This window comes from Corvus hawaiiensis, chromosome 2 (assembly GCF_020740725.1).
Source record: "Corvus hawaiiensis isolate bCorHaw1 chromosome 2, bCorHaw1.pri.cur, whole genome shotgun sequence".
Classification (NCBI taxonomy): domain Eukaryota; kingdom Metazoa; phylum Chordata; class Aves; order Passeriformes; family Corvidae; genus Corvus; species Corvus hawaiiensis.
In genome coordinates, this window is record NC_063214.1 from 116,950,212 (window position 1) to 116,969,846 (window position 19,635).

General features: G+C 40.4%; 1 protein-coding gene across 2 annotated transcripts in view; it reads right to left on the reverse strand.

Moving 5' to 3' along the window:
• Positions 1–282: 282 nt before the first annotated feature.
• FUNDC1 (FUN14 domain containing 1) overlaps positions 283–19,635 on the reverse strand; it is a 46,111-nt gene continuing 26,758 nt past the window's right edge. Inside the window, exons 1-5 of one of the 2 annotated variants that reach the window (XM_048289751.1) lie at positions 12,365–12,457; positions 10,508–10,664; positions 8,580–8,655; positions 2,460–2,588; positions 283–929 (exon numbers count right to left, since the gene is read on the reverse strand). In XM_048289751.1, the coding sequence (XP_048145708.1) occupies positions 852–929; positions 2,460–2,588; positions 8,580–8,655; positions 10,508–10,664; positions 12,365–12,395 (471 nt within the window). In that variant the 5' untranslated portion in view covers positions 12,396–12,457 and the 3' untranslated portion in view covers positions 283–851. Of the gene's footprint in view, positions 930–2,459; positions 2,589–8,579; positions 8,656–10,507; positions 10,665–12,364; positions 12,458–19,635 lie in introns of those variants that run through there. The other variant, XM_048289749.1, reaches the window with a different exon arrangement.

A 19,635-nucleotide genomic window follows, 5' to 3' on the forward strand; every position in this document is an offset into this window, starting at 1 on the left:
TGGTGGGAGAGATTCCAGTTCACATTCATCTGCTGCTACAGTAAAAACCAGAGGAATCAGGGCAGAGCAAACTCCTCCTTGGGTAGAAACTTCTGAAAGGTGCACAAGTTTGAAATGTAGAAAAATGCACTGAGTGTTTGTTTGGATTCTCAACTTCTTTAGAATAACAGTAACAAATCACTAAAACCACCTTAAAAACCTGTCTGGGCAAACACTGGCACCAGGTCCCTGCAGGCTATAATTGAGACACTTTCTTATTTTCTATGTACACAAAGGCGAGAGTCAAAGTTAATTTTCACCTTTAATAAGCTCATGGTTTTTTGTTATTTAATACTCTGTAAAAAGGTATTACAGATTGATTATTATTGCAGTGACTTCTAAAGAAGATGGACAGCCAGGAGGCTGAAACTACAGTATCATATACAGTATGTAGTCATAGATACTACCAACTACAGCATGAAGAAAAATACTTTTTAAATAAACAATATTTAACTGAAAACATAGAAATGGAGCTTTCATCCTTACAGTATGGTTACATAGCTATATTCCAAGAATAACATTTTAAAAAATGCTAGATCTTGAAAGGCCATAGATAAAAAGAGTCATGATGAGGATGAACCAGTTTTGCCCAGAAATGCTATAATGAGCACACTGCACAGTTTTTCAGCAAATCCTAGTTTTGCCAAGCTTCAAGAGGCAAAAGCCTGAAATGTAAAAGCTCTCAAGTTCTCTAGCTAGTCCACTTGTCTTGCTCTGGCAGGCCCAGTGACCCACACTGCTTGCAGACAGCGTGTCACCACAACTGTTCTTCGCCAACACGGATCCCATCAGGCAGAGAGACATTCGGGTCCTTACGATGCCAGCCCCAACAAAAAGCCTCCAACAAACCCACTGGACACCACGATGTTCTGTTTGATAAATTCTGTTGACTGAGAAGAAAAATAAAATTCATAAAGTTAATTGTGTCTGACTTTATTATTTAATACTTATCACAATTTCCTGGGAACAAGAACACTAAGATTGTGGAGAAGGGTGCAGGCGGAAGCAATGTGTCTAAAACCATATAAAAACAGGTGGCACCAATGGACTGCAAACTGACTCTCAGATGTCTTTAACAATATATTTAAAACACAGTGAGCCTTTTAAAAGTCAAAATACAGAGGAATTGTTAGAGCAATTTCATGCCAATACCACTCTAGTTTTGATTAAAACAAGACTGATGTTTTACAAACTACCTTGACAAAAAAAAACATGAGCACCACCGTGACTTCAATTGCAATCACATCATAAAAGGTTTTAAAAAATACTGGTTTTTGGAAGAGTAGATCATTGGAAAAGAAATACACTTGACTCCATTATGAGCCAGTTTCTTAACAACTTAATCCTGGAAAAAAAACCTTATGTATGATGACATAGGTACGGAGTATTTCATGAACTAGCAGCACAGAGTATAGCACCTTTTATCAAATGTGCCATTTCATAAATCCTCTGCTTCAAACACTTCAGACTGGCAACTAACACACAGTTACAAGAGAGTCATATAATCTGAGAGGAAAAAAAACCAAAGGAAAACCAAAAACCCCATCCTGTCCCACCCATTTCTAAGGGCAGTGGAGAAGAAGAGGTTAAGCTATTTGAGGTACAGAAGAAGCAAGAAAACCCTCACTCTTGAATTTTCAGTTCATATTCAAATTAAAATTTAAGGTAATTTTGATTAACCGATGTGCAACTCCACACAGGTTAAACCTGAGATGTCTAAACTCATTAATTACAGAGCTCTAGTGTGGCTGCTGTTTCACTGTCTACAGCACGTTCCCTGTCAGGATTCTCAGTTATTCAGAATGAAACTTAGATTGCATGCACGGAACGTGCAAAAATGTAGAAGCAGGCTTTAAAAAAACCCAAACAACCACAAAATTGATTAAATGGAAGTCTTCAACTGACAGGGTGCAACAGTCCCAGTGACACTGATCAGTATCACAGCTACTACCTCTTCTCAACATAGCAGGCACCTGGCAGATTCTGCAGACAGATATTCTCCAAAATGTGTAAAAATGAGATAAAATCACAACTACTGTTACAAAGTAGCTATAGCTTTTCTGCAGTAAAGTCATTATTGTCCAGACAAGTAATTTTATTATCAGCAGTCTGAGAAGATCTGGCTTTTGTCTTTGTAGTTACCATGTTTTAACCACACCACCCTGAACTTTTTTACCATGTCATGACCTTACTGGCTTTGTCACTCAACAAGAACAAGTCTGTGTGTCATCTTTAACAGTGACCAAACCAGAAAACTGAATTAATAAAGACAACACAATCTGGTAACTTTTAATATATTATAAAGCCAGACTATTTCTGATGCCCTCCAATTTAGCACTTGTGTTTTCAACTCATCATCACCTGCAGTGGAAGGTAAGGAAACCTGGCTGGTAGAAAACAGTGTATCACCTTAGACTCACCTCTTCAATTAGAGTGTTGATTTCGGGAGCTGCCTTATTTGCCCGCTTTTTTAACTGTTTTTTTGCTTTGTTTACATCTTTTTCAACTCTCTTCCAGTCAACTTGTACATATCCACTATGACTAGCAATCTAGGAAAATAAAGGCAGTTAGTACAGCTGCAATTCACATTTCGTGAGTCAAAATACATTGTCTTGGTGCCTACAAAGTCACTTTTCTTATTTTTTTTTTAATTACAGATACAGGAAAAGACATTGTTCCAATTTCAGCAGGTTCTCTGCTTCAAACACTGATACTTTCCTCAGTGACAGCAGTTCAAATTAGAACAAGCAATGGCAAAGTTCAGTAGACTCTTGTTAATTTTACCAGTTCTCTGTTCTTTAGTTATAAAAGCTTTGAAATGTTTTTCCTTCAGCATTTCCTGTAGCTTGTAAGAAAAACACATTCATAGGACAACAATGAAAAACTGTTTCATTTCAGCCTCTTTCAGAATTGTAGAATTCTGATTTGTGACAGAATATCTGGGGCTAATCAAAATCATCATTAGAAATACTGAAAACTCGTATTTTAACCTACACAATTTAAACTGTCCAACAATAAAAATACTCATTACAAGAGAATTCTCACACTTTTTACAAAATAAAACCAGTAAGTAGAAAAATAACACAGCCTGAGAACAGCACAAGTTCTGTAAAATGAGAAAAACGGCTAAGTTTGAGGAGATTGGTTCATGACAAATTTACACACAAACTCCCAATTTTTTTAGCATGTCTAACCATCATCCCAAACCTTTGCCTTATTTCTAAGATTCGATTGTTGCATGTTCTAGAAAACAGCTAAACAACTCCTTATTTGGGGAAAAAAAGAAGTGAAAAATATCAAAACTAAGGATTACTGCTTATTTTAACTGTTAGGACAAACAGATATAAACCACTAAATTTACATGTAAATGATTGTTATATAAAAACTCTTTGTAAAGAGTGACATTTCTCAGGTCCTTCTTAAGGTCACATGTGGGTGTGAAATCAACTCAATTTACCTAACAGCCTGCCATGCAAACTGTTCAACTGGTAAACGTAAGTCACAGATAATGAACTTTTGTGGAACAGGTATTTAAATATACAATTTATTCGGTTTAGCCTAAAAAGAAATGTTTCACATCACTTACGGGCTCTGAAGTTTGACTTTCACATGGTTCTTTCCAACAAATAACTGAAATTAGACCATCTAGCTTGCATTACAACTGCTACAGTAACTAAGCAACCTATTTCACCACAAACTGAGGATTTCATAATCCAGAAAAAAACTCTAAAATTAAACAAGTGTCAGACAGATTTTGTTTGAATTTAAAACAAAGCTTCTAAAAGACCACCTATGCAAGAAAGTAAATTTCGGTTTCCATCTTCGCGTAATTCAAAAAACCAATTCACTGGACAGATGCAAAATGAACTTATTATACTTTAAACTCTCTTTTACTTCATACCACAGAATGTAACAAATTAATTGACTTTGCCTGTCTATTGTAAAACCATTTACTCACAGGGGCACTAGTACCAGGCAGGGACAGCTCATTAAGGGCTGTCTGTACAGTATGAAAGCAGGAAACCAGTTTGAAAGCTGTACTGGTTGCACATCCAGTCACTGGATGACATACCAAGAAAAGAAAAATAGTTGTACATTGGGGCAATTGTTATTTTATGAATTTAACATAACCACAAGAATTTCAAGAAGGCCCAAGCATCGAATTGGTGCCTTCTCACCCATACAACTGAAAATTAAATGTGACTGATCTACCCAGTCCAACACAATGTAAGAAATGCTAATGTATTTGCTTGCTTGTAAAATGCAAATGGATCTTAGAAGAAACATTTCATTAAGACAACTTTAATTAGCTCAGTTACCCTGACAGCACAAAGATGAGGCAGAAGTTTTTAATTAACTTCTGTTTGTAACTACTGCAGAGCTTACACTTGCATCAAAACCAGACATCTTTTCTCCCTGAACTTAGTAGCCCTGAAATTAGAGATTCCAAATTCTACTTTTGAGTGTTTATACAAGTCTATAAAATAAGCAACAGAGGGTAACGGTTTGAATATACAATTTTTAACTGAGAAGAAAAAGACCCTGTACTTTGGCAGTGATAGAGCCTGTGTCGTATCTACTTTGGCTGCAACCCCACTAATTACATAATTTCATATATACGTGCAGAAATAATACCCCTGAACTCAAATGCTGGAAAAATATACTTCAATTTTTAGACTCTAATTCATCATAAAAAAACTACTTGCTTATAACAGTAAATTTACATAAATGCAAATTCTCAAAATTTACTAGTATTTTTAAACTCAGGCCATACAACAACAAAGTAAAATAACAGTATCCCATTATCATATCCATGGATATATAAAGTAGTCATATAGGTCTATACATCTTAATTGCATATATTACTAAAGATACCTATGGGGGGTGGATTTCTGGTTATACAGGAATCTCTCTATATATGATAATGGAATAATATATTATATACTTATCTATATACCTCATAGCTCATTATTTGTTCAAGACCTTCCAAAAGTGTTGAAAAAATAACAGAATTTTTTCAAAAAGGCAATTGAAGAAATACATCAGTGCAGGAACACTAAGAATATGTGTACCTTTCTTTACATTAATCAAGGAAAACTGAGAATTTTCAAGGGCAGACCTCATTTTGGGGGTGATACTGGAGAGGCACACAGGAACTTTGCTATTATGAAACACTGATAGGAGTAATGAGCAAAAATTTATATAGTAAGATGGGACAAAAAACTTTTAATTTCCTCAAGGCAAAATCTCTCAAGAAGAGCCCAAGCAAGGCCAGAAGGCAGAGGTGAGCTCCCCTGTGCTCAGCTGCCTGTGCAGTGCACAGAAGCCATGGGCACTTTGAGGTATTTTCTGCTATCTAGGAAGGAAACAACCCCCATCACACTCCGCCAATTTCCAGAACAGATCTGACAAATCTCTAAGCTCAACGCACAAAGACAAGCAGGGACTGAGAAGCGACACACCACTTTCTGTAAGAGCTGAACTGCAGAGGTTGTACCCTCAGCCACCATCTGCAGGCACAGCTCTGCTATCCCCACAGCCAGCACTGCAGGTTACAGAAGCGTAGACACTCTGTCCCTCCACTTCATGTCAGAACCTGCCAGGAACTTGGCATTTCTTTATCAGTCCAACTTCCAACTCCCACTTGCTTTGGCTGTTCCATTGAATACTCCCTCTGAGTCTGCACACATTCATTGTCAAGTGGGATACTCAACATAAAATTGAATCCAACTCTTCCTCACTAAGTCCCCAGCTCCAGAAGCAGGTTGGTCCCACCCTGGGAGTGTGACTAGGATGCCACACTGGGCTGGAACTACATGGTCCTTAAGGTCCCTTCCAACCCAACCCATGCTATGATTCCATGATCATCATCATGGTGCAGTATCAAAAATCCCTGTACAAGATGAAGCCAAGGATATCTCGGAGTTTATTTTGTTTCTTGTGTTGTTTTCATGTATTTACTTTTCCCAAATTAGAACATAACTTAATGAAGAATTGAATTTAATTCATCAGTGGTGTATTAATGGGCTGAGGAGCAGTATATTAATGAAAGCACAAATAACTGAATAAAAATCCAATTTCCTTATTAAATAATAGACAATACAGTTCAGAAAAACCTGTAATTTGTATGCTCATTGCAGAGCAAAAAACAATGAAACTGCTATTGAGGAGATAGGATTTTAAAAATTAATAAATATTAGGTGCTCATTAAGAACAGTTGTTTTTAACCAATTCATTATAGCAGAACCAAGAGTACACGAGTTCATCCTCTTCAGGATTTCATTAAATTGTGCTGTATAAATGAGAAGTTACAAGAAAAATCCCTTACTTGTTATGAGAAATGCATTGCATTTTCCTTAACATAGTGCATGGATATTGATCTTACACCAGCATATTTGAAGAACTACATCTATTTCACTAAATAAAAAAGATAGTTAATTCATTAAACTAAGCTGTGGAAATATCCACTGCAAAGATGTGATAACTGATCTTGATTTTGAAAAGCTGTGCAAATTTAATGTCAGTTTTATCTTTTTCCTCCAACTACTTTTCATATAATCAAAACGAAGACTGAAGTTCTAGATCACTTACAAAAATATGAAAAATCTTTTTTGCTTCCTGTACAAACTGACAGTCAAAAAATGTACTGCTTTCAGTTTCCCATTACATTTCTCAAGATGAAGTCATCACCCACTGCAGAAAAAAAAGTATTTTTTAAATTTTAAGACTGAAACGTTTCACTGAATGGGCTTCAGCCAAGAATCTTGCCTTCTGTAGTTATTATTCTTGTTCTAGCATGTAATTATAATGTCAATGTTGCAATCAGCAGTTGAAATGAAATCTGCAACTTCAGAGAAATTTACAGATAAAAAGGAACTTTCTAGTAATGTGCTGAAACACTCTGCCCACTCACGGGAAGCACTGAACATGTATTCATAGAATCAGGATGTGTGATCTTTAAATGAAAAAATTAAAGACTACAAAAATGTAATTACACCATAGAATTTATGACTCAGCCTTAAAATGCAAAATGTTTTGAATTAAAGGAGAGACCAAGGCATTTACTTCATTTCCTTCCAAGAGAATCTGATCTTACTTAAGATATAGACAATCCAATCAAAATACTTAGCTCATATTTCCTCTTGGATAATACTCCTTTCTGGATTCAGTGTAAATGAGATCAACCAAGAAATCAGACACTCAACCACAGGGCAAACCTATTGCATATACAGGAAAGCTCCCCAAACCTCACAGCTCAACAAGCAAAAATCCTGCAGAGGGGATGTGTTTTATTCAATTTCCATTCTCCTTTGTTTACAGGTCTCAGCTTTAACTTTTCAGCTTCCTGTAGTCAGGAGCACTGAGGAAGGCACCTGCAGCAATGTGCTGCCTCCACCCCAGGTGCCTCTGTCCTGGCAGCTCTTCAGTCATATTGATAAAAAGAATTATTATTAAAATAATTAATACCAATAGCATACAAAACATGTGAAAAGAACCAAACTAGCCCCCAAACCAGTAGGGACCATGATCATGAAGGAAGCGTGTGTACTCAACACAACAGCGACATTTCAATGTATCACACAGCAGCAGTTACTACCCCACCCTTCCTGATCAATGCTTGACTGCACCAGCTATTATAATCAAAGAGGAAATAAATGCAGGATATGCCTTTCAGAAGCCGTCCAGGATGATGCTGGAAAGAATAAACACATCTTTAACCTCCCCTCTCAAGAAATTGTGTATCATTGAGCCTAAGTAGGCATCAATCTATATCCCCTAGAACAACCTGAGGAAAAATGAGAAGCTCACAGGTATTAAGACATGAAAAACGCCAGTAAAAAATCTGGCATCTTAAAGAAGAGCACATGAAATTGTCCTTCACTTAAAGTTTGTCATCTAATTCAAAGGCTTTTTGGGAATATATCCTCCCCTAATCACAGTATCTGATGAAAAATAAAAATGATCATGCCAGATAACATAATCAAAAACTTCTGAACCCGAAAGCCAGCAAAGAGAGGAATGCAATGAAGCTGTCAAGATTCAGGCAGGCTTTAGAGGTTCAACAAATATAACATAGCAAGGGGAGAAAAGAGAAGAACATGGGTCATACTGGGACCAGAACAAGCCTTCCAGGCAACTGCCAAAGCAGCCTACTTCTTCTAAAGCTCTGATAAAATTCTCAAACCAATTTAAAATAAACACATTTTAAATTCTCCCTAACCATAGGTTTACAGGCAATTCCTCTCATCTGGCAGCACTGAATCACACGCAGTACCTCAGCTTCTGCCCAGAAGGTTCTCATCTTACTACAAACTATTTTACAGGACAGAGTAGATTCTGATTTACCTCTGATTTTTGCAATGTCTCTTCGATACATTTGTACACAATACTCCAGTTGAAATGTAAGGTTTTGACTGATAAGACTAAAAAGATGAAGTAGGTAAGAAGCCTTCCTAATTAAATGTTACCCAACAGCTGTGTTATTCCTATTGTTTAGTAAATAACATTTGCCAACTTATAAAGCATGAAATGCTACATACTTGAAGCAGAAGAAAGCCACCACCTACTGCAGTTGCTGCAAGCTTTCCGACTTTCTGGAACAAAAATCCCGCACACCTTAGGGGAACAAAACAAAAAAAAACCCAATCCAATGAAGTTTTCTGCTGAACAATGCCACACTACAATTCCTGACTGCAACTATTACCATTATCTCATTTAACAAAGCAAACGTATAATTTCATATTTACAAATTTAAAAATCAAGGCTATTTAATGCAAGCAATATTAAATTAACGATGTCTAAAACAAGACAATGTGAGTAATGGTTGCCTGTTCCTGGCTGTCTGATGGCCCCTTTAAAGTAAGCTTGAGATCTCCAGATCTTACTGTTATTAAATGTAGCACGTTAATAAAGCACAACATAATTATATAAGAGTGCTACTATAACTGCTCCCAAATGGAAGGTAAATACATTATACCATAATTTATATTAACTACACAACTCCTAAATGAAAGATCTCAGTAAAAAGAAGCACATCCCTATACAAGAGTTAAACTCAGCAAGGCCACTCTACTGGGACATGGCATTAGTCTATTCTTAATGGATCAAGGCAACCAGAAAATTACCTTGTTCTCAGTCTCCAAACCCTCCCACATTAAATGGAGAACAGCACAGATATTGATATTACAGAGTAGTGATAAGGCAGGAAGGGGCCTCTGAAGGTCACCTGGGCAAAAAAGGTGAAGGTCACCTTCCCAAAACTGCTGCAGAGCCCAATCCAATCCCGAAGCTTGGTCAGGCTGCCAAGAACCCTGACTCAGACAAGAATTTCCAGAGCTGAGGGCTCCGCAACTTCCCTGGGCAATTCCAGTGTGTCTAAACACTGGCCCACACACAGAGGGGAATTTTTCCCCCTGCATATGAACAGTGAATTCGTATTTATATTCATCAGTAGGCACACACAGATATGTGCATCTACAGATACTGAAATATGCACTTTCCAGATCATTCAATAAGACAGTTTTTATGGATGCCAGATGAACTATTCCCTAGAAACTTCTGAGTTTACATGTACACATCTAAGTTTTAAAAATAATTTTAAGGCTACAGAAGCAAATAAAAAACTCAGACTAAAAGCTAAACCTCCACTACCTCAAAGCTGTACTGAGCCTGGGTACAACAATTTCATTTTTAGTCTATCTCATCTTCCAGTTCTTGCATAATCCCTCTTTAAAAGTCACTGTGCTGCCATAATGATGTTTTCCACTGAATTTACCATTTTTCTGAGTACTGGAATAGACAAATACCATTCAAATAGCTCTGACAAGTAACAAATACCTTGACACTGCTGTTCAGGCTGTAGCCACATCGTCCAGTTTAAGTTCTCATCTTTACTGTCTAGCTTTCACCATGAATTATTCTGGTATAACTAGGCTATGGTATCTCTCTCCAGTTAACATCAGAGCAGACTGTGAATTTGCTCAACATAGCTCCAGCTCCATTTAGAGGAAAAAACAGTCTCCATTAAATGGGGCTCTTAAGTAAAAGTATATTTTGCCATCTTTTTTTTTCCCTTCATGTGTTTTACCTGTAAAATATGCCTCAGCCATAATATAACTTTCTAAGTCTATAGTCTAGTAAGGTAATCAACTTTTCCATACATATAAAAGCTATATGCAGTAATTTTCCATTATTCTTCTAATTTTAGAGCTCTGACATTTTTCCAAATCCCTTCCACAGTAGCTAGTACGAGTTCCCTTGGATAACTGGTGCTTCACCAATATTAAAAAAACCTTCATAATGATGAGTCAGAGTAACAAGCTAAAATTGTTCACACATGAATTATCTTGTTCAATGCTAAAGGAAATCCCATTAAAGATACATTTATCTGCTTCAAATACCCTTGGAAAATGGATCTTCTAACAGAGTAAAAGGTCTAGGTCAGTTATGGAAAGGGAAGCTCCCTCACCAGCCAGTCACACCTCCCATCACAATCTGCGTGGCTACAGAGTATTTTTCTACAATTGGTCCTGAATTGCGGCCAAACACACGATTCCACCAATGGTGACGCCGCGCATATTCTGTTAAATCCAGCACTTCGTAGGAATCATCGTCACTGTCGTGGTCTTAAAAAGAAAAAAAAAAAATTTTAAAGTTATTTTCTCAGTTATACAGTACATTAACAATTTCTGTAAAAACCCCAGATCCAGTTTGGGCATTAACTGGGTAATGCAATGGTTTAAATTGTAGCGTACAAGCTACCTGTGGTCCAGCAGCTCCAGGACAAAGGATTTTGGGGCTAATATGCAATCATCAAGGTAAGATGTAGAAGGCTATAGGGGTGTATAACCTATAAAATCCATGACTGGCACTACAAATGTGAAGAATCCCCTACCTGTTCAAGCACAGGAACCAAGAGGCATCGGATGAAACTACCAGTTAGTTCATTCAACACAAACAAACAAAAAAAAAAAAAAACAAACCAACAAAAACAAAACCCAAAGGGATAAACCAACACTTCAAAAGATTAAAAACTCCTGGCCCATTGCTCTCCTCAGAGGACCAGACATCAGCATATGCCACTAAGCCAAGAAGCCACTTCTGTTCCTTTTCCACAAGTGAAACAGATGATGCTGGGACTTCAATTAAGCTCCATGCTTGCAGGGCAATTCTGTCAGTGTTTTCAAAACAAGTATCCTACAACTTCAAATTAGAGATCCTCACCACCATGTCTACTTGAATAACAGAGGAAGGAGATGGGTCTAGATTTTTAAAGACAAATATTTTAGAAGTGTATCACATTCTGTGGATATACACATGAACTGAAGCCCACTTTGGCTAAATATATTTGAGGTTAAATCTCAAATCAGCAATCCTGGTGGGACATTCCAGAAAAGAAGAGCAGTTAAATTATTACCTAGAATTATAAAGTAAGACTGTAGATAAAAACATTTTATTAGGAATTTTGACAGCTTTTTAACTTTTACTACCAATATGGGTAAAAACTTCAAAGACTGCAAGAAGTACACATGCAATTGTGGATTATTTCCCTTTATTAGTACCTAAGTGCTCTTGAGTACTAAAAAATAAATAGCAAGATCCATAATGCTAAAAAGTTGCTATTGAATAGTCTTTCTTTGAGGTATTGAGGACAATCTGTTTAAGTTCTTCAGATGGAGAACAATATTAAAACACTGTCATAAACAGTTATATTAATTCTGCCCTTAAATCATTATTATTTAAACCAAAACTCGTGTACGCAAGTGTAACACATTCTGTGGCAAATAACACTGCCAGAGCATTTTCTACTGATGAAAAATATTCCCTGCATGCGGCATATGATGTTCTGGACATTCCCCAAGCACATCGAACTGTGCCAGTGCCAAAAGGCGCCACACGACGAGGCCACAGCAATGCCCTTAAATCCCCGCACCATGAAGGATGCGGCGGCCATGGGGACTGGAGGCTCCTCGTTCCCGTCCCGCATCCCCCCGGCACCTGCAGGCGCGCGGCCCCGTGGTCCGTGAGGGCTCGGCCAGCACTCATTATGTCTGCGCGCCTGGCTAGAAGGGGTTTCAGTGGTTAAATCCCGGGAAGGACCTTTATCCCGGGTGATGCCGAGGGTGCCGGGTCCGATGCGCCGGGCCGCGCGGTGGAGGGGGGACACGCACGGATTGGGGGGGCCGCAGAACCCGGGCCATCCCTGCCCGCCTCCGGGACGCAGCGCGGGCAGCGGGAGGGGGCTGCCCACCGCCCCCGAGAGGAAGGAAGGGCGCCCGCCGCGCCGCCTCCTCCCCGCTCCCGTCAGGAAGGGGCCAGCACTGACCTGAGGCGGAGCGGGGCCGCCGCGCCGCCATGTTGGCCGGTGCTGAGGCGGCGCGCGGCCTCCCCGCTGCGCCCCCAGCGGCCGCTCGCGCCCCGCCCCGCCGCGGTGCCGCCCCCTCGCGGCCGCTCCGCGCATGCGCCTCCCGCCCCCCCGGGGGGTGTCCCTGAGGGGAGAGCTGAGGGGCCGGGGCGGGGGATTGGGCTTTGGGAAACGTGGAATATCGTGAAGTGGGAAGGATCCGGAAGTGTCATCGGGTCCAGCTTCCTACGCGGCGCAGGACTCCGCAAGAATCCCGCCATGTGCCTGAGAGCGTTGTCCAAACGCTTTTTGAGCTCCGTCAGGCTGGTGCTGTGACTACCGCCTTGGGGAGCCTGTTCAGTGCCCAACCACACTCTGGGGGAAGAACCTTTTCCTGATATCCAACCTAAACCTCCACTGACACAACCTCAGGCCATTCCCTTGGGTCCTGTCACTGTCACCACAGAGCAGAGATCAGTGCCTGCCCTTCCTCTGCCCCTCATGAGGAACTTGTGACTGCACTGAGGTCTCCCCTCAGTCTCCTCCAGGCTGAACAGACCAAGTGCCCTCAGCTGCTCCTCACACGGCTTCCCCTCAAGGCGCTTCACCATCTTCGTTGCCCTCCTTTGGGCGCTCTCCAGTAGTTCGATGTGTTTCTTACCTTGTGGTGCCCAAGCCCGCACACAATATTCAAGCCTGTGCCATGAGGGGCCCATTGACCCCAGTGATGGGGATAGGAACCCTGAAACCTTCCCAGTATCTCCATCTGTGTGCGAGGAGCAGAACAGTGGCTGCAAGCATGGCTGGACAGCAGCTACATGCCATAAGCCCCATAAAAATTAATAACCAGAAAAGAAAACAAAACACAAGGCCCCTCAAAGTACAAAGGTTAAAGCCAATGTGAGCTGTGAAACATTTGAAAAAGTTAAATTTGACCCCTGGTGTGCTCCTTCCTTCAATGCGTTGGTGGGGTTTCAATGGGCTAAAAGCCACATAATTGTATTTTATTACTTTTTTTTTTATTGTGTGCAGCCATAACATGGAGGTGGCTGACACAGTAAGTGCAGCTTCAGGAGTGTTGTCGCAATATGAATCAGGAAAGCATCAAAGAACATCACTTATAAATAATAAAATTGAAAACATATTATTTAAAAGTGTTTACAGCTGCTCACTTGGACTCTTACCCTGCCAATACAGAAGACAGACAATTACAATGGAAAAAAATCCACTTTTCCCCATGTCCTAAAGCTGTTTTTATGGAGTAAGCACTTAGGATTTTAATTAAACCCCTTAATTACGCCAGCCTTAACAGACATAGGAAAAAAGGGGAAAAACATATTAAGGTCCTTTAGTCAGCTCTGAAACTGCAGGTAGCAGATAAAACTTGAAGTTACTGTATAAAGTGGTCGTTTGCTTATTAAATGATTTATATTACAAAGATTTGCCATTGTGATAAGCAGGTGACAGCATGCCAGACAGAACTAGTAGTATATTGCTTTCTTTAAGATTTTCAATAGATATGTTTCTGTATGGAACACAGATTTGTCTCACGATTTATTTTGACAAACACTGCGCATCTTCAGAGTTTCCTTGTTTAAGCATAAAATTGGTGGGTTTGGTATTCACTTCCCCATCAGTAACAAAATGCTTGTTGACTTTTCCCAGTCAGATGCCAGTAAGGTAAGGGAGGTGACCAGCAAGTTTTGCTCAGGTTGTGTGAGCCTGGCTATTTTTGTACCTTTTGTTGCTCGAATTCTTAATATTTGGCTTCCCTGTTTTTAACTATGATCAGTTAAAAATAGCAGCGCTTCTCAGATGACTTTCCCCATGTCTGTACAAACAATTATATTAATTTTCTTTCAGAACAGGGAGGTTTATATAATTAGCAATTTTAAAAGATTAACATTAGAAGCTGCATTGTGTTCTACATGCGACTTCTGTTTGCCCCCTTTTGCAACCCTCTTGCCAAGTCAGGGTGGTGTGACAAGTGGCAAGGAAGGAGTTTAGGAAAGAGCCAGGGAAAGCCCTTTTGGCAGGTTTTGGGCTTGTGGTATCTCTGTTCTAAGATCAGGATGCACCCCTTGCCCAACACAAGACATTTCCCTGTGGGTTCCAGCTGTGTAGGATGCAGTGGTGCTCCCAGCCATGGTGCTCAGCCCAGCCCACTCCTGGGTGCTGTGAATCAACCAAATGTCTGCCCAGGATCTGCGGGCACTGCCTGGGGGATTGGCTCGATGCCCACACAGAAAATGCCAACAGGATTGTTCTTGCTTCCAGCAAAATCCATAACCTGTGCAGAGACAGCAAACCTTGTGGCTCCAGAGACCAAGAATAACTGGGAGAGCTTTTACCATCCCCATTGTGATGTATAAAATTCCCCAAGCCCATTCAAATCTCGTGCACACTGGTGCTTTCTTCAAGCTATTCATGGCAGATTCTGACAGATTTTCCAAGGAAAGGTAGACAGTTTAAACTCAGGCCACATTTTGGCTTCACCCTTAAAGGCTCTTCAGGAACAAAATGTTTTCCCGTAGCATCAGAAGGACTGTACAGAAAAATTGCACTCTTTGCTCTATAAGCCCTGGCTACAAGTTCAGGCTGTACAGCCACCCTCTGTCCTTGTACCTGTGACAAACAGGTTCGCTATCACAGCTTGCGAGGGAACATACATGGCACACACGTATCTTACAAATACTAAAAACCTCCACAATAAGCAACCCAAAAACCCTAAAAAGCAGAAGAGAGCCCCCCAACCTTAAAATGCCTGTGTGACTAATCTAGCAGCTTCTCTGTGCTGCTGACCAGATTTCCAAACTGGGACACACGTCCTTGAATTTCTTACCATCTTGCATGATTAATTAAAAAACCTAAAGGCAACACACGCTGCCGGCCATCTCCGCTAGGCCTTACTTGTGAGTGAAACTTAGGTTCTCAGCGGGTTTAGCCTAGTAAATGCAGTCAGAATAACCTGGCAATAAAGGTATTTGACCGAATGGATGATTCCTTTTTCAAAACCAGACTGGACATGCTGTTATTCAATGTTCAGTTGGCTGGAAAATGGCAGAGAAATGTCTCCTCAGATATGGGAATGGATTTAGATTTTAAGTCAATCAGGATCCTGGGCAACAGCTGTTGTGGGAAGGCACCAGACTCTGACTCTTGGAGGTTGTGACCTTTCTGCAACAGCCTCTATGTAGTTTTTGGATGAGGAGTGAAAGCTTGCACTAGGACTTTTTCCAGCTCTTTCTTGCTTGCCTGGCAGAGAGGGGCCATAACCTGAACTGTTAATGCAGTAGGAAGTTCCATGACTTCCTGATGAAGAGCAGTACAGGGGCAGACACTGATCTCTTCTCTCTAGTGACCAGGGACCCGACCCGAGGGAGTGGCCTAACGTTGTGTCAGGGGAGCTTTAGGTTGGATATCAAGAAAAGGTTTTTCCACCAGAGTGTGCTTGGGCAGTGGAACAGGCTCCCCAGGGCAGTGGTCATGGCTCCAAGCCTGACAGAGCTCAAGAGCATTTGGACAACACTCTCAGGCACATGGTGGGATTCTTGTGGATGGGCCAGGAGTTGGACTTTGATGATCCTTGTGGGTTCCTTCCAACTCAGGATATTGTATGATTCTGTGATGTTAAAATGAAGATACTCCTCCCTGTAATTATGATGTTAACAGATACACATCCTTGTGTCTCATGACATCTCTATGTGAGATTTTGGATGGCTTGCTTGTATTGCTTGTCTTCAGCCTTCCTTTGTCGCTTTTCTTTGTAAAATGTTTGTTACAAGGTTTAATTAAATTTAATTACGATAATTTTTTTCTTGTTTGTGAACATCATTAAATTCTGCTTTTCAGTTTGTACTACTCTCAACTCAATAACAGCCTCTTTTATCTTAGAATCGCAGAATAATTTTGATTGGAAAAGACCTGTAATAAGATTGAGTCCAGCCATAAATCTTAATTCATTTATCCTAATGAAATTTCAGTTATAAATTCCCACCACAATCCATGTGTGAGTGGAGGAAAAGGGGCAGAGAAAGAGATGTCTGTTGTCTTCATTAACTAACGGAAGTTTAAATTGTCTCTTGGTGAAGAATTCAACCGATACAAAAAGAAAAACCAAGTTTAGTGTGCTGTGAAAGGTGTTTAAACAGGTAACAACCAAAGACATCACCCAGGTAAGATGCACTGGATCTACAGCACCTGCATTAAACAAAACTGACGGTTAGTGTTGGGTTGGGCTGCAGCAGGACACATTCCCATGACCCTAGCCTGGAAAAGTAAGGAAATAAAAAGTTAAGGGGGAGATTGGTGTTTCGTGTTCAGTTTGTTAACTATATTGTAAATAATGCAAGCTGATTATCCATTAATCTTTTGATCTCCCCTCTGATGCATTACCAGACTTGGACTGCAGCATGGAACTCTCACTGAGACCTCCCACTATTGTATGAACCCCATCCCTGCGCTGGGATGGTCTGTGTGCCATGCCTGTGAAAAACGCCGGGATCGCGGCCAGAGGGGAGCCAGGGGAGCCAGGCTTGGGGCAGAGCGCTCATCTGGCACAGCTGAGCTCATCATTCCTTTAGGATCTCCCCTGGCGGCAGCCAGTGCTTAAGTGGTGGGAGCAGAATGCAGGAGATCACTGCAGTGACTCATGGAGGTTCATCTTGCACAGTCAAAATGCTTAATAAAAACTGGAGTGTTCAGCTAAATTTGAGGCTTTGTGTGATTGCCCAGGCAAATAAAGGGCAGCGAGGGGAACTGAATCTTAGAAAAGCAGAAAGTCTTGCAAGGCACTGGAAGGTTGTCTTCAATTTGATATAGGTGTCTCTCTGTTGTTAAATTCTTGTTTAAAACTTTTCTCATATACAAATTTTTTTAAATGAAAGTGTTCTGCCAAGTTTGTGTTCTTAATTTGCTGTTTTCTTGTGAGTAAAAACTCAAAGATTTTTAATTATCTGGAGGTAACCTTTTGTTTACTGTATGTCCATATTATAAAATTTCAGAAAAGCATGCTGACTCTAGTACTACATTATTTTAGAGAAGTTCTTTAAACAGCATTTAGCTGTGATCATGAATGTAATGATACATTTTGGTTTTAAGTTGTCCTTCAGAGATAAATATCCAATTCCCTTGGTAAATCCTGTAGGTATTCTGGAGTTCCCTGCTACTGTCACTCAAGTACTCGGACAAACCAATGGAGAGAGTGAGAACAGACTGACAGTCTGGCAGTCTGTCTGCCAGATGTATGTAAGCAAATGTAAGGAATTTGCTTGCCAAGCAAATGTAAGGAATTACTTTTTAGAGGAGCTGCGACGATGAATCAATCATACACACCACTTCCACAGCTAACAGATGTTCCTATTTTCTGTAGCATTAGTGCTCATAAACAATGAAGAGAAAAATAAAACTTATTTGCATGGCTTTTTACAAAGTTAAGGGTAACAGGATAATAACTGGACAGAGCAGATTTAGAAAAAATCCACAGTGAAAAAATTGAGGACCCTCCAGAAATACCATCTAAGAGCCCAAAGAATTTCAGATTTTTCTGTTTGTGAAGCCTTGCACAAAGAAAAGGTTAAAAATCCTAAAATGAAGGGAAACACAGTAATAATGTTTTTCATTTTCTAGCAAGAAACAAAAGCCAATACAGAACTGTAATGAGTAAACTCTAGACAGTACACAAAGAGAAAAGATAATTCATGTGAGTCATCACTGCTGGCAAGGAAAACCTTTGATCAGAGACTGCTGTGCCGGTCACAGGTAGCATTCCCTGAAACACCTGGCTGCTCTCAGGTCACCTCAAGCTTATGAAGAGCTCTCCTACCACTGCTCCTTCCGTGCTGCCTGGTTTTGGCTGGAATAAAACTAAACACAGTTCCCCCAGAAGGCTGAAAATGTGCCAACAGAGTCAAACATGAGACTCCTGGAGTACAGGGCTGCCTCCAACTGCCCCATTCCCCATGGCTGTATCCCCTTCCTAGATGGAGATCTCAAAATAACATTTCTCTGCCCAAAGGACTAGCTTGCTTTAGTGACCTTGAGATCAGGGGAACTGGATTTGTTTTCCAAGGGTAATTTTTCTGCAAAGATTGAGGCCCCTGGCAACTGGGGAGACAGCCTCACAAGCTAGAAGGCATTCCTTACTGTACTTGTGCACAGTAACTGTACTTCATCACCAAGACCTTCCCTAACTTTACAAAGGCAATGCCAAATAAAATTTAAATAATTTCTTTATAACAAAATTTGTCTTGAAAGATTGCCCAAAGGATCAGACTCTCATTCAGTTACCTTTCGAAGCTCAATAATAGTGAAATAACTATATCCCAGCATTGCTTCCAGTAGCACTGTTAATTTTTCCAGCTTTTAAATACTCAAATCTTGATTTCTCATAAAATACTAATGCAGTTTGACAAAAATTGAAAGCAGCCATTGCCTCTGATAAAACTTTTCAAGGATAGATAATGTTCACCTTTTCATCCTGGTTTTCTCCAATATTTTTTCTGTGGAAGTATTGTAGCCACCGTGACTTATCCCCACTGACCACCTTCAGCACTTATGGTCTCTACAAGGACTTGATAATGATTTTTGCAGAGTGAGAGCTGCACTCCCCTAAAGAAGACCAAGTGCTACACTGCAGAGCTTTCAGCACTTGGCAAGACAGAGGCAGGGCCATTTACTGAAGCTGTTCGGGACATGATGGTGAGCTAAACATCTGTAGCAGCAGCAATACTGATTCTGATTGAACCTGCAAATGATGTGGGTAGGGATTAGAGGAGGAAATCTAGTTTCTCTTCCCATCATTAATTCAATGAGCAAGACATTCAGGCTGTATCTACAGAATCTTTTGTGCCATACATTTCCTGGCACTGACACCATCTGCCGAGTCCCACAGGCTGCAGCAACAGTGACACAGAGGTAGCAGTGGCTCCGGTCCAGCCATTGGTGTTTGAATGCTGTTCTCATTAAGTCTCATCCAGAATTTCTCAGAGGAGGAGGAGAAGTGTGGGATATTTGCTTGTCCAGCTGGAATCCAAACTAGCATGTAGAGTTCTCTAGTCTGCTCTTGTAGTCACAAACCTCATACTCACTCAGAAGAGAGCAAGCAAAACCAACATACCTAAGTGCAGCTAGGATGACTTCTCAGAGGAATCTCTCCATGTTCATTTTTTAAATTCAGTTTCATACTGAGGCCTCTTTCTTGGTATTTGTCAGATGGAACATCAGGAACTGGAGTGATAGGACAAGGAGTAATG